At 39.9% G+C, this 14,595-nt stretch overlaps 1 protein-coding gene across 1 annotated transcript; it reads left to right on the top strand.

Moving 5' to 3' along the window:
- Nucleotides 1–60: 60 nt before the first annotated feature.
- Nucleotides 61–13,526, top strand: LOC133528911 (malate dehydrogenase, mitochondrial). Its single transcript, XM_061866413.1, has 6 exons — nucleotides 61–249; nucleotides 396–606; nucleotides 1,918–2,114; nucleotides 5,940–6,179; nucleotides 7,447–7,539; nucleotides 13,211–13,526. Exons 1-6 carry the CDS (start codon nucleotides 172–174, stop codon nucleotides 13,418–13,420), a joined length of 1,029 nt encoding a protein of 342 aa, XP_061722397.1. The 5' UTR covers nucleotides 61–171; the 3' UTR covers nucleotides 13,421–13,526.
- Nucleotides 13,527–14,595: the final 1,069 nt, after the last annotated feature.

Raw genomic sequence — 14,595 nt, 5'->3', positions numbered from 1 at the left:
TCCATTACAACATGATTTACGATATCACGACGTGACGTGCCACTGACGTTACGTCATGTCACGTCACTTATAGTTATCTTCGAAAGGTCGGCAGGGTCAGTGGGAGTGATCGGCGAATATTTTAATTTTTCAATAAAATTCTGACACTTCCATTTTAATACTCACGCGAAGATGTTCTCCCGCGTCCTGAAGCCCGTTGGCACACTCGCCGTCCAAAATGGAGCCAAGAGCTTCTCCACATCTCCTCAGGTATATAACGTCTACTCTTTTCGTTAAGATTTTCTAATTTCCAATGTAATATATATTCAATGCGATATTATAAACTCATCTCTTTCCTTTCTCCTCCATCTACCTTCAAAAGTGTCTGTATATTTGACAACAATACGATATTTCAGAGGAATTTCAAAGTGGTGGTGGCGGGTGCGGCTGGTGGCATTGGCCAGCCCCTGGCCCTGCTGATCAAACAGAACCCGCTGGTGACCCAGCTGGCGTTGTACGACCTGGCGCCGGTCACGCCCGGCGTGGCCGTGGACCTGTCCCACATGAACACCGTGGCCAAGGTCACTGGCCACAAGGGCCCCGAGGAACTGCCTGCCGCTATCAAAGGTACATTTGAATTTAGAATACAATTACCAACGCCCAACCGAAATCTATGATTGATGATAGCATGTTACATAACAACTTTTATAACCTATTTTTTTATATTTGATAGCAAATATAATGACAATTCTCAATGCTTAACTACATGTTGACCTTGTATACTTCTAAATAGCAGAAGGTCTTAAAATATTCTTATTTGAATATAATTTTATGCTCGAGTTGACCAAAAATATAGTGACCTTGACATTGTTGGTGGAAAATAACAGGTTATTTTTGTTATCTGTATTTTGTAACATGTTGGATCGTCAACACTTTACTACAACTATATGTTGTGTTTTTTTCAGATGACCTATGAATATTTTGAAATTAATATTTAACATAAAAATTATGATAAACATATTAATGGGGGCAATAACTCCAACTTATTTTCTTGACCTATTTAATTGAAACCCAATAATAAAGTTATGGTGTGTTTGTGGGGAATTTACTGAAATAAGTTATAGAACTATCTATGAAAGCTATGTTTTAATTAAAATAGTATTTGAATGTAAAATCATACTTTACAGGTGATGTTAAGAACAGATGGAAACCTCTTTAAGCACATTAATATCACTAAATACCACAAATTTGCTTATTCAAACATTTTGAGTGATTTTGCTTATTCAACTTAAAGATATAAATTTAGATAAAAAATTTATTTTTAAACATGCGGTGTTTAGTGATAAAAAAGATGTTTAGTAAAAAAACTGACTAAGATATAATACTAAGATGTAATGTAATGTCATTCATGCCAAGAACCCGCAAGTCAGGTTCATTTTGTATTAGAAATGGGGCGCTTGGCACTGAAAGTGTTAAATAAGTTAAAAGTGGTGTTCAAAAGGGTAAATAAATATATTATTCATACCAATGCCGGATTTAGAGGTCTGGAGGCCTTGGGCAATAAAGGAGTGGAGGCCCCCTGGCCCCAAATTATTTTCCAAATAAAATGGTAAATTTTCCTAAGTCTATTGTGGGGGCCTCTTTGCTATAGACCTCGCCCTCCCCTAAATCCGGCCCTGATTCATACTGTCACTTCCACACCTGAGCCTATGTCAATTTTATTGACTATCAAGCTACTTACTTCACTTTGTTTTTTTTTTTGCTATTTAAAAACAGAAATTAAACAACTAGGATCTAATCCTTTTATGTTATTAGGGACATAGAGCTTGCAGAAGAATTTTTCACTTGTTATGATCTTGAGTGACTAGTTGCTCATCCAGCCAAGATCAGTCATATGACAATTCAATTGAATAAATCTAAATTCAACCATCTTTTCAGGCGCCGACCTGGTCGTGATCCCCGCCGGCGTGCCCCGCAAGCCCGGCATGACCCGCGACGACCTCTTCAACACCAACGCCTCCATCGTGCGCGACCTGGCGCAGGTGGTCGCCGAACAGTCCCCCAAGGCGATCATGGCTATCATCACCAACCCTGTCAACTCCATGGTCCCTATTGCCTCCGAAGTACTGAAGAAGGTGAGTTCGACCGCGTCCTACGAGCTATCAACTCTATTTTTTATATCTATTAAATTATAAATTGTTAAAACTTACCGCTATAAGCTATAAAAATCCATTTTATGCCTTACATTATTTTTGAAAAGAGTATTTACTCTTCAAACTACTAGATCGAATTCTATCAATCTTAGCTAAAGAACCACCGCAAAAAAAATTGCTTTCACATAAAAAAAAAACAATTGATTCGGTTTTTCCATCCATTGCAGTACTAGATGCAAATGACAGACAGACATTGGCATCAAACATATAAAGTTTTTTGTGTCTGGTACAAGTGCGTATAGGTCAGGGATGACCAATTAGTTTCTCCAGGGGTCCGGTTTTTAAAATAAAATGGCCATCGCAGTCCGTTTCTACGTCAGTTTGTTAAATATGTTTTAGGTTGTCGGTCCGGATCCGGACAACGGTCCGCCATTTGGTTACCCCTGGTATAGGCTGTACTCCCTGCACTGATTATGTTGGTTTAACATGATTTTGACACTGCTTGAGGTCTGTTAAGAGTTACCACAAATTTTTAACACTAAAATTTTACTTCAGACAAAGAAAATAACTCTTATCAGTGGAGGTAGATAAACCGTGAAATAGATAAAGGTCTTTTAATAAACTTGACCTATAATCTGTCTTGCTAGAGTGAAATAATAACGGAAAAATAGCTCATTATTTTTAATTCAATTACGTTTCTAGAAAATGATTCAAGCCTGGTAATAATAATTCAAATAAGTAAAAACAATGATTAATAAGAAACAATACTGTTTGATTACATCATGTTGATGGTAAATATACTTACATAAAGATAACAATAACGTCAATTCGGGTCATAGTGTAATTTGTTTCTCCATAAGCAGCTATAATCTGATGTTATTTGGTAGAAGGTATAATTTCCATTAAAAATAATTCAAGTAAATTTTAATCCTAAACGAACAACTTGATGGCTTAGTTTCATTGGTCGATAGGGCTCGCATGCGGGGTGCAGGATATTTCCAAAGTGCATGCCATTATGAGTTTCACTGGTCGTTATTGGGACCGTGCGAAGTGCATGGTGGGGGTAAGTAAAGCGATCCCAGCGCATAAGGTGGTAAAAATTTGAACTAACTGCGGATAGCGTCTTTAACATTTCGTACAATTATATGGCTCGAAATGAAACTTTGATTTACGATTACTCCTGAAATATTCATTTAAATTGAATGGTGTAAGGGACCATTGTAATCTGTATGAAATGCTTAATATAACTAACGTATTTATTTTGATAATTGTTAATAATGTATTCATGTAAATAGCTTTGCAAATGCCACATATTACGTGATCTTATTCTAGAAGTTAAGAATGGATATCCTTAAAAGATAGACATTTAACATCTCGGACTTTTTTGTAGACCTATGAATGAGAAACAACCCCTCCATACATTGTGTTGTTATAGCTCAAACGGATTAGGCAGCGTTTTCGATTAAAGCTCCTAGCCAGCGTGATTTTTTCCGACAACATCGTATTTATATTTCAAACAATTTACACAAAACCTTAACAAGTTATATACTTAAGCCTTCCTCACGAATCGCTCTATTGATATATGAAAGTCGTATGAAAATCCGTTCAGTAGTTTTTAGTTTTGGAGTAGTTTTATAAGATGTAGTGAATTGACGTTTTCCCCTAGACTTGCGGACACTAGGTTGCGTGACAGTCGTGCACGCTCCCAATACCACCTTACCGCCTGCGAGGAGTCACCCGCACGCTGTATATCGACCGAACTATCGACTTTTAACTAGTACCAAACCATACAGATTAGGTTACAAATTTTTTAATCATGTGTCGAAAGATGGCAGTAAATTTACTGTGGCTACAAAGTTTTCTTTGACAAACCTCTATTGCAAATTGTCTTCGGTTTTAGGTTTACCGATTTCAACTTACGCATATATCTTCCCTTATCACAAAGTTAGATAAGTAACTGTCCACGCTGAGACCGCGTGCAACTTTCCTCGTGCTATTCTCAGCTCACGGTGTAAACAGCATGCTAGACACGCATGTAATAATTACGTGATGTAATAAGTTTGTTTACTATTATAGCTCATACGATTATACTACGGTGTTTATCAATGGCCTGATTGTATGATATGGCGTGATTTTCTTAATGATTATTTTATTGACTTTTATTACACTCTGTGTATTTTATTAGTCTTACACGTTGTCGCGATTGTAAGTTCTCTCTAAGCATCACTTATGTATCACTTGTTGATATTTGAGTAATTTATTAATTAGTTACTCGCTGTTTTTCATTGTAAAATTCTATAAAAGCATTATACATTTACTCTTTTTGTATACTACCGTTTGTTTCTGAAAAAAAAGTTCTTTTTTTTAATTTTTGCATGGCGTAGAAGCGGAGCACTTTTATCCTATAATGATGATAGTATACATTCTAAATATCCATCTCCTTCATCTCAAGTCAGGAGCAGAGGTAGATGAGCATACGCAATACGCACACAAACGCTCCCAAGGTGTCCAAAATTATCCGAACACGGCTTTAAGGTCGTAAAGAGCGTGTGTAAATCAATTCTACTTACAATACGTTGATTGTCCTTAATCGGTCATTTGTCATTTCTGCAAGCTTCGCAGGCAGATAGTGTGCACTCAATCATATCCAATTGCGGTCGTTATGCACTCAATGAGTTTTCAGCCAAGAGGATATTGTCTTGTTGACATAAGTAGACGTTTGTGAATCATGAACACGAAATATGTTCCGTTGTTTAATACAATTCAGTTGTTAAACACATAATAACTCCTAATTCATCATTGTTATTGTATTTTAATATGTATTGAACACGTTTTCACTCATACTTTTAAACTACTAAAATATTTTAATAAATGATTTTGGTTAAAAGTTCAAATTATGCTACAAATATTTGGATGAAATTCCGTCGCCAGGTAAAGGGCGGCGGTTGTCGGCTTTTGCGAATAACTGACAGGCCGATATCGTCCGGCGAACTGGTAACCAGTGGGCCCCTTAAGGCGGATATTTAGAATAGAATAGAATAATTTATATTCGTAAACACAAACAAGACACGTTACATAATATAACAAAAACAAAGGAAGTATAAAGTGCCATGAAATGGCCTCATCTCGGCATGCTGCTGGTGGCTTCCAGCGATGATCTTCCGATGAGACCATCAAGTGAGAAAAATCACGAAAGGTAACAGACAAGAAAAAGATATAAAATAATAAAACACATGAACAAATTGAAAAATAGATAAAAGATAACGACTAAATTAAGTAAAGATTATTTATAAATAATATATGTATTTATACCTACCCAACAATATAATATTATGGTGCTATAAATTATAGGACAGGGACACGTGGAAGAATAAGAGGGAGGCCTTTGCCCAGCAGTGGGACAATATGGGCTCATAATAAATAAATAATAAATAAATTTGGTCTGATAATTGTAGCCGAAGATAGCCACATAAAGAAACATGCGGTTTTTTCATAAACTGAAAGGGACTTGACGTTACAGAGTTTGCTACCTTGTAGCTTAAATCAAATAACGGAAGCTGACGATTGGTAATAACTAATAAGTAAACTGCTTCCTACAGTTCATGCACACTCCCTTGCGCATTGCAGGTGCTGCCATCTTGTGGCCTTAATAGGAATATTCACTAAAACCGCTTGGATGAAATCAGTAAACTGGGAACTCCTGTGCTACCCGGTACCCCCTACAGGATACTTACTGTACCTTAACTTAACATTCTGTACTACATGTTGTTTTTACGTTTTTTTAAAGAAAATAATTCAAATTCCCAGGCCGGCTGCTACGACCCCAACCGCGTGTTGGGCGTGACCACCCTCGACGTGGTCCGCGCGGCCGCCTTCATCGGCGAGATCAACGGCGTCGACCCCCAGGCCGTGCAGATCCCCGTCATCGGAGGACACTCCGGCGTCACCATCATCCCGGTGCTCAGCCAGAGCAAGCCGGCTGTCAAGCTGACCGACCAGGGCAAGATTGAGGCCCTGACCAAGCGGATACAGGAGGCTGGTACTGAGGTAAGATCCCCAGTCCGTCCAGATCCCCTTCATTGGAGGACACTCCTGCGTCACCATCATTCCGGTCCTGAGCCAGAGCAAGCCGGCTGTCAAGCTGACCGACCAGGGCAAGATTGTGGCCTTGACCAAGAGGATACAGGAGGCTGGTACTGAGGTAAGATGTCTGACCCAGAAACTGATCGATCATGTTTGCTTTTAAAATCGGGATATAATTTATCGGGAACGAATCGAACGTTTTTACCATGGAGTATTAATCATTCCTTTGTATAACAATCAGCTTGGATTGTAACAATAGTATCCTGAAAACGTTGGCAGGTAAGATAGATGCACCATGACTCAAGCATTGGAATAGTCTGCATGAGGCAGCAACAGATGCTGAGAAGTGGTGCATCTAGATTGCCTAGATTTTATTTTATTTTATTTATTTTATTATAATACTTTTTGTGTTGTCTTAATGTGCCATGTCTGTGTGTGTTTTAAGTTATTTGTAAATTCTATGTCACTAATCCCAATTTATTTTTAAGATTCTCTGTACTGTACTAACACTATATGGATCTTCCTGGATTCGAAACAAATAAATAATTGAAATTGAATTGTAATGTAAGTTAAGCTTATGGATGGATATTATAAATAAATAAATACTATTCACTGTACTAAATTTAACTTAAAATAGTACATTACGATACAAGTGCGAAAAATAGGAAATTCGAAACGAGTGGCGATAAATTAAAACACGACCGAAGGGAGTGTTTTAAATCGACACGAGTTGCGAATTACCTATTCGCACATGTATCGTACAACGTTTTACAGTACATATGGCCCTTTAAATGTTCGACACAGTAACGTAATATGCTACTTCTCGCACTAGTGCTATAAAGTAGCCCCATATGTACTGTAATAAATATTTTAGTGTTTAACAGGAGCCAGGCACATACACCATATAATAGAGCACATACAAAATTACGAAAACACTGAAGATATTATGGACATATACTTAACTATCTGTTGAACATTTTTGTTAATTTTTCTGCATAAACACACATACTTACACCAGTTTAGATTTATAAGTTAAATTTTCAGTATCAATTCTTGTGAATGTTTTAAATTTTTTTCAATAAGTAAAACATCTCCTGCAAGTATATTTTGGGGAGGAGCGCTGTTTACCCTAAAGTACAGGTTGAAGGAGAGTTTCTAAATTAAGGAAATCTATGTAATTAGATGTTTATGAAATAAATGAAATGAAATGACGGTTATTGTTTGGTGGCAGGTGGTGAAGGCCAAGGCCGGCGGCGGCTCCGCCACGCTCTCCATGGCCTACGCGGGCGCGCGCCTCGCCGGCGCCGTGCTGCGCGGCCTCAACGTGAGTTCAATCTAATAAAAAATTAATATTATACGACATTATTACACAAATTATAATAATAATAATAAAGACGTTTATTCAAAAAGTTTAAACATAAGTACATAATAAAAGTACACAATAATGCTTAGAAACTAATTGAAAGGGAAAGTGGCTCAGCTAATGTCTGCGCCAAAAGGCCTCGGGGCACAGCGGCCCTAAGGACTTCCAGCAACGGACGCTGTTATTCTGCCACCGCCGTATTTGTACATCTAGCTAAGGACAGCAGAAACATTAACACTATTACATTTAGGACAGGATAGCAAAACCGAACAATACGCAGTGAATACAAAAAAAAAAAGATAACTAAATTTAAATATCTATAGAGCAGGTCATTCAACCAAAAGTGTATGTTACTTCCTTTTGGAGGTCCAGTAAATATGCCTTGCAACGCAGTTTGAAAACCGCCAGGGACTTACTGTTAACTACGGGTGGCGGCAAATTGTTCCAGCATTTAGACGCAGCATAGCGAAAACTGCCTCTAAATGACTGAAGCCGAAATAGTGGAAGGGAGATACGCTCTTGTTGCTCACGCAAACCTTTCAACTTTCGGTTAGGCTTCCATTCAAATTGACTAAGTCCCACAGTAAGCTCAATAAGGCTTGTGTTGAGGGTACTTAGACAACGATATATATAATATATAAAATAAAATGGCAACCCTGGCCATGTAAACAACAGATCAAGGACCTCTTGTGTGTTTTTATAAATAGAAAAAGTATTACTTACAAGAAAAAGTTGTAAAGTGCTGTGAAGTTCCGTTTGATAACCTATATGGTCAATACACCGCACAAATCACTAGGCCAAGGTTTCACTAAGAGATAATCGCAAAATTGAGAACCGAAACGCCACATCTCACTGCAAATTTTGGAAAAGACTCCCAAAAAACCTCATTAAAAAAGAGGTTTATAAGAGAAAATGAAAATTTGAACTGTTGGAGCCCCTAGTTTAGGAAACGATTATTTAAGTACGTTGTCAGTTTTTGAATAAATACTAATAGTTACGTCGTAATCTTGAATGAAAAAGGAAGCATTTTACAAAATACGCTCGTCTGTAGGAATAAGGCCTCTTAAGGAGCGGTTTAAAAACTATCCCTACCCGACGCATCTTGGATAACCGGAGTACCTACGTTAAAGGCCTGACGTCATGAACGTGCTACGAGTGAATGGGACTGACTACGATACTGCCACTGCAGGTGCTAGCTGCGATGACTAACTTTTTAGCAGAATTCACATCGGCTACGGAAGTGGTGTTGTCGTTTTGTATCTTCTGGGGAACGCTTTATTAATGGTGTTTAGAACATTTAGATGATTTTTATTATTATTTGGATTTTAGTATTTTATAATTTGTGGCATGTAATTTGAATTGTAATTTTGGTTGTTTATAGTCCCTATATTAGATTATTTTATGTTATTTTTCGTACCAAGTGCGTTACAATGTGACCTTTTTCTTTTATTTGTTTTATTTTTATTTATTTAATTAATTAGTAATTAGGTTGACATCTTTTTCCTTTAATTTTTATATTTGGATTTTATACTTATAATTGGATGAGTTCAATTTCTATTCTACCTCTAGTCCTTTGTTGAACGGTTATTATTGTATTAGTTAGTAGTTTATAGGGTAAGTTAGTGCTTTTAAATTAAAATGGCTACCCCAAATGCTTCGCCACAGGTTCCGCTCCTAGAGTGTCCTATTTGTACCGACCATAAGCGTTACAAAGGCCAGCGTGGTCTTAAAATACACTGCGTCCGTGCTCATAGTCCACGTATTGATACAATAACAACGGCTCAGTGTTTATCGGATAATATTGACACAAATCCGGGCGCTGCCCCTGCGCCGCTTGCTCAATTTTTGTCAACCCTCAAGTCCGGTTCTAAGATAACAAAAAGGATCCCAAAAGGGGCTAGAGCTATGGCGGCACGAAGTTTAGCAGAGTCCGTAGCAAGAGTAGTTTCGGAAAATAGTTTCACGGCTTGGGAACACCTCCTTACTTTTGCCTACAAAAATTTCCATATACCTCACACAAAATCAAACCGTACTTTAACCGCCATAATCAAAGATAACTTGTCTCATCCGTCATTTCCTGTTGCAAATCCTACCGATACACCAAACACAATAGACCACAACGCCCAAACCAATCCGAAATATAAGTGCAGGATAATTGAACAAAAAATATCCGATGGCAACTTAAAAGGAGCGACTAGGTTACTATTTTCGAGTGACACTTTGGCGTCATACTCTCCTGCCGTGCTTAGTGCTTTACAGGATAAGCATCCCGTCGCTTCCACGTCCTCACTTTTACCCAGCCCACCGGGGCCACCAGCTGCCTCTCTCCAACCGCTGCAGGTAACAAAAGCTGCAGTTTTGCATGCTGTGCTCTCTTTTCCTGCTGGGTCAGCTGGCGGCTTAGATGGCATCACACCACAACATTTAAAGGATTTGACCAGCCCCCTTGCGGGGGATGCCGGTGAGACATTACTGGAGGAGCTTACTGCGCTGACAAACCTAATGCTCGCGGGCAAAGTTTGCCGGGAAGTTGCTCCCATACTGTATGGGGCTAATCTTATTGCCCTTAAGAAAAAAGATGGCGGTATTCGGCCAATAGCAGTGGGAAATACTTTTCGGCGACTTACTTCAAAAATTTGTTGTCGCGAATTTCATTCACGCTTAACAGAGAAGTTTAAACCCATTCAGCTGGGGTTTGGCCTTAAGGGGGGTTGCGAGGGAGCGGTTCATGCAGCCCGTTCGTTTATAGATAGCCCAAATTTTGAAATTCTGGTGAAGATTGACGTCCGTAATGCGTTTAACTCCATCGATCGCGGCGTTCTTCTGACCCAAGTAGAGAAAGAGCTGCCAGAAATATATGGCTACCTTTGGCAATGTTACGGCTCCGCCTCTAGCCTTATGTACAAAAATATGGAAATACCGTCTTGCGTGGGCTGTCAGCAGGGGGATCCACTAGGCCCTGTAATTTTTAGTCTGGCCATCCACCCCATCATCAATCAGCTGACATCTGATCTGAATTTTTGGTACCTCGACGACGGTACTATTGGCGGCAAAAAATCAACGGTGTTAGCGGATTTAAGGACTTTAAATGATAGGTTTGCGGAGATTGGTTTGGCGATCAACTACGATAAGTGTGAGTTGTTCATTTCGGACGCCATGCCCCCCGACACCAAGTCGTCATTAATCAACGACATTAACCTCATTACGCCAAATATTTCGGTATTGTCGCGCGATACCCTTACGCTTTTAGGAGCCCCAATTTTGGAAGAAGCGATTCCGCTCTCAATAAACGGTAAGGTCGAACAATTTTATAAGTGTTCGCAATTGTTATACGAGATTAACCCGCACATGGCGATCTACATTCTGCGTCTTTGCCTGTTTTCACCGAGATTTTTGTACATACTCCGCTGCGCCCCAGTATGGAAATTCCCATTGATAACATCAAACGTAGATAATATTCTGAGAGAAACGGTTAGTAAGATCCTGAACGTCAGCTTTACACCATCGAGTTGGACTCAGGCTACTCTCCCGATTAAATTTGGCGGACTTGGTATCCGTTTGACGGGTGATCTAGCTCTCCCAGCGTTTTTGTCGTCTGCCTACAGTACATTCACCCTCGTTGGCGGTATTCTTCGAATTCCTTCAACCGCTAACGTGTTGGTGTCGTGCTTGGCGGATGCGGAATCAGCTTGGGAGGCAGACCATTCAGTCGAGCAGGTACCGGGAGAAAAAATGAGTCAAGCGGCGTGGGACGTTTTTAATGTTAAAAGAAACCTACAACTTCTCTTGCATAATTCCCCGAACCATCATGAACGAGCTAGGCTCATGGCGGTGTCTGAAAAGGAGTCAGGTTATTGGTTGCATGCGCTTCCATCACGAAACCTGGGCTCCGCTCTGGAACCCTCAACTTTGAGGATCGCGGTTTGCCTTCGCCTGGGTCTACGAATTTGCGAGCCGCACACTTGCAGCCGTTGCGTACAGCCAGTTGACACTCTGGGGCGGCATGGCCTGCATTGCAAAATGAGCGCTGGTCGGCTTTACAGGCATGCTACCCTTAACGATTTGATCCGCCGCGCCCTCAGCACTGCCTCTCTTCCCGCGACGTTGGAGCCGTCAGGTCTCTGTGCAGCTGACGGCAAGAGACCTGATGGCTGCACTCTCGTGCCCTGGACCTTAGGTCGCCCTTTGGCGTGGGACGCCACCTGCGTTGACACTCTGGCTCCGTCTTACGTGGAAGGGTCGGCTCGGAAGCCTGGGACTGCTGTGGACCAGGCCCAGACCGCCAAGCGCCGCAAATACGCGTTCTTGTCGAATGAGTATGAGTTTGCGGCGCTTGCAATGGAAACGCTAGGCCCGTGGTCGTCCGACACCAAAAATTTTGTCAGAGAAGTGTCAGTTCGGCTGATAGGCATCTCGGGCGATCATAGGGCTGGCGCTTTCTTTGCCCAGAGGCTAAGTCTGGCGGTGCAGAGGGGTAACGCCGCCAGCGTTCTTGCGACCATGCCGGAAGGAAGTGATTTGGGGGAGATTTTTTATATTTAGTTTTTAGTTTTAAGTTGTTTTGTGTTAGCATAAGTTCGATTTATTTGTTTTAGTTTTAAATTAGTTTTTTTAATAAATTAATTCATTCAATATATAAATACTTAAATACATAGAAAACACCCATAACTCAGGAACAAATACCCATGCTCATCACACGAATAAATGCCCTTACCAGGATTTGAACCCGGGACCATCGGCTTCATAGGCAGGGTTACTACCCACCAGGCCAGAAAGGTCGTCAACTCTCTCTAGTTACTCTATGCTTGTCTGTTCTCAATTTTGTGTTCCTGCCGGTGAGGTTGCCAGAGCTCAACGGCGGCGCAGAGTGTTAAGGTCAACAACGCGCATGTAACTCCTCTGGAGTTGCAGGCGTACATAGGCTACGGAGACTGCTTACCATCAGGCGGACCGCATGCTAGTTTGCCACCGACGTAGTATATTAAAAAAAATGTCAGAAACTTTCCACATAATGGACAACTGAGTGACCCATGAAAACACGAATTTAGTTTAAATTCAAGCATGGAATAGTTTTTTATTTCTGTGACAAACGAACCAATACAACTACAACAACCTTTTTAAATTCTGCTAAACAAACAATTTATAGTACAGCGGTATATATGCCGTCTGTGACAATAGCGCCCCCTTTTTGCGAGGTCACACCCTTTACTTTCCCCATTTCGCAGTCACCTGCCCCTAAGTTAAACATTTCGTCGATTTGCAGCACGCCACAGAATCAATGAATTAGCATCTAGGTCTAGGTATATTTCATCAACGAAATGTTAGCTTACTATCGCATTTTACAAAACATTTATTGACGATTGGTCTGGCCTAGTGAGTAGTGACTTTGCTTATGAAGCCGATGGTCCTGGGTTCGAATCCCGGTAAGGGAATTTATTTGTGTGATGAGCACAGATATTTATTCCTGAGTCATACATGTGTATGTGTTTGTATATTATATTATATCGTTGTCTGAGTACCCACAACACAAGCCTTCTTGAGCTTACCGTGGGACTTAGTCAATTTGTGTAAGAATATCCCTTTATTTATTATTTATTTCTTACAAACTAATATATAATTTGTTGAAAACCAGGGCGAATCCAACGTCGTAGAATGCGCGTACATCAAGTCCGACCTGACGGAGGCGTCGTACTTCGCCAACCCGGTGGTGTTCGGCAAGGGCGGCGTCGCCAAGAACCTCGGCTACGGCGCCCTCAACGCCTACGAGCAGCAGCTGCTCAAGGAGGCCATCCCCGAGCTCAAGAAGAACATCCTCACCGGCGAGAAGTTCGTCAACAAGTAGACGGGCAGTGCCGACTCGATGTCACTGTGAACCGGTTCAAATATTTTAAAACTAGCCGCACTAACAAGACAGATCGACAACAAAATAGCAATAGTAGATTGTACAGTCAGCGTCAAATATTTTGTAGCAACTAAAGTAGCCAAATAGTTCGGTACACCATATATTTAGTATGGTGTACCGAACTATTTGGACACGATGACAGCTAAAAAGTATTTGACGCTGACTGTACAACGAGGGCATAAAGCTATCCATTTTTATCCAAAGCAATTTATTGATCCGAGCGCAGTGAGAACCAATATAGTCGAGGATAAAAATGGACATGTATGCCTGAGTTTATACACTCTGCTTTTCACTTTTTATTGCGAGGAAAATATACAAAAATTTCCAATATTTTAGGTTATTTTACCGTATTTGTTCAGGAGTAATGAAAATCGTACTCGGGCCGCATAAACAATTTTATGTGGCTTACACGAGACTTCAATGACATTTTTAAGAGAATGAGAAGTGAAAAACTTAAAATCCATTTAATAATGAGGGATTCCAAGTCAACGAAATGAAATTTTGATTTGTCTAAAGACCCAAAATACAATGCCTTTTAAAAGGCCTATATGCGGCTAGAGTATAACCTACTGCTATGATATGCTCTGATCGCTTATGACAGTGATATTATATTGGAATTGGGTTAAATTTTCTTAACCTTCATACCTAAATATAATAATTTTAACCGGTTACAATGACATTTATTATTAAGTAGAAGGCCAGGCGCGGAGAATCGATTTAAGTTTAAGTTTATTGTTTAAGTGTCGCCGTTAACCGTTACTAAAATATTTATTTAAATAATTATTATCAAGTTTTTTTTACCAAAAAACTTTTTTAATCATTTTATATCCGTCATTGTTATAAATTATAATTATACACCATAAGACAGTATTGAATCATCTCAGCATCCGGTCTGGCCCATTGGTAGCGTGGTAAATAGCGAACCCCGGTATAAACTTAGTATTGTCATCTGCATTTCGAGCAAAGTTATTTCGATACCTTAAGATTTGAAATTAAAGTTTTTAGTGTTTAGTATCGAAATATTCAACCAAGTATTGTGGTCGAGGTATTACGTAGCCTATTGCCAAAGTTACCATGTTTGCGTGAGGATGTGTGTTTGTAAATATATTGAATGC

This window comes from Cydia pomonella, chromosome 20, assembly GCF_033807575.1.
Source record: "Cydia pomonella isolate Wapato2018A chromosome 20, ilCydPomo1, whole genome shotgun sequence".
NCBI lineage: Eukaryota > Metazoa > Arthropoda > Insecta > Lepidoptera > Tortricidae > Cydia > Cydia pomonella.
This window is presented reverse-complemented; position numbering and strand designations above follow the sequence as displayed.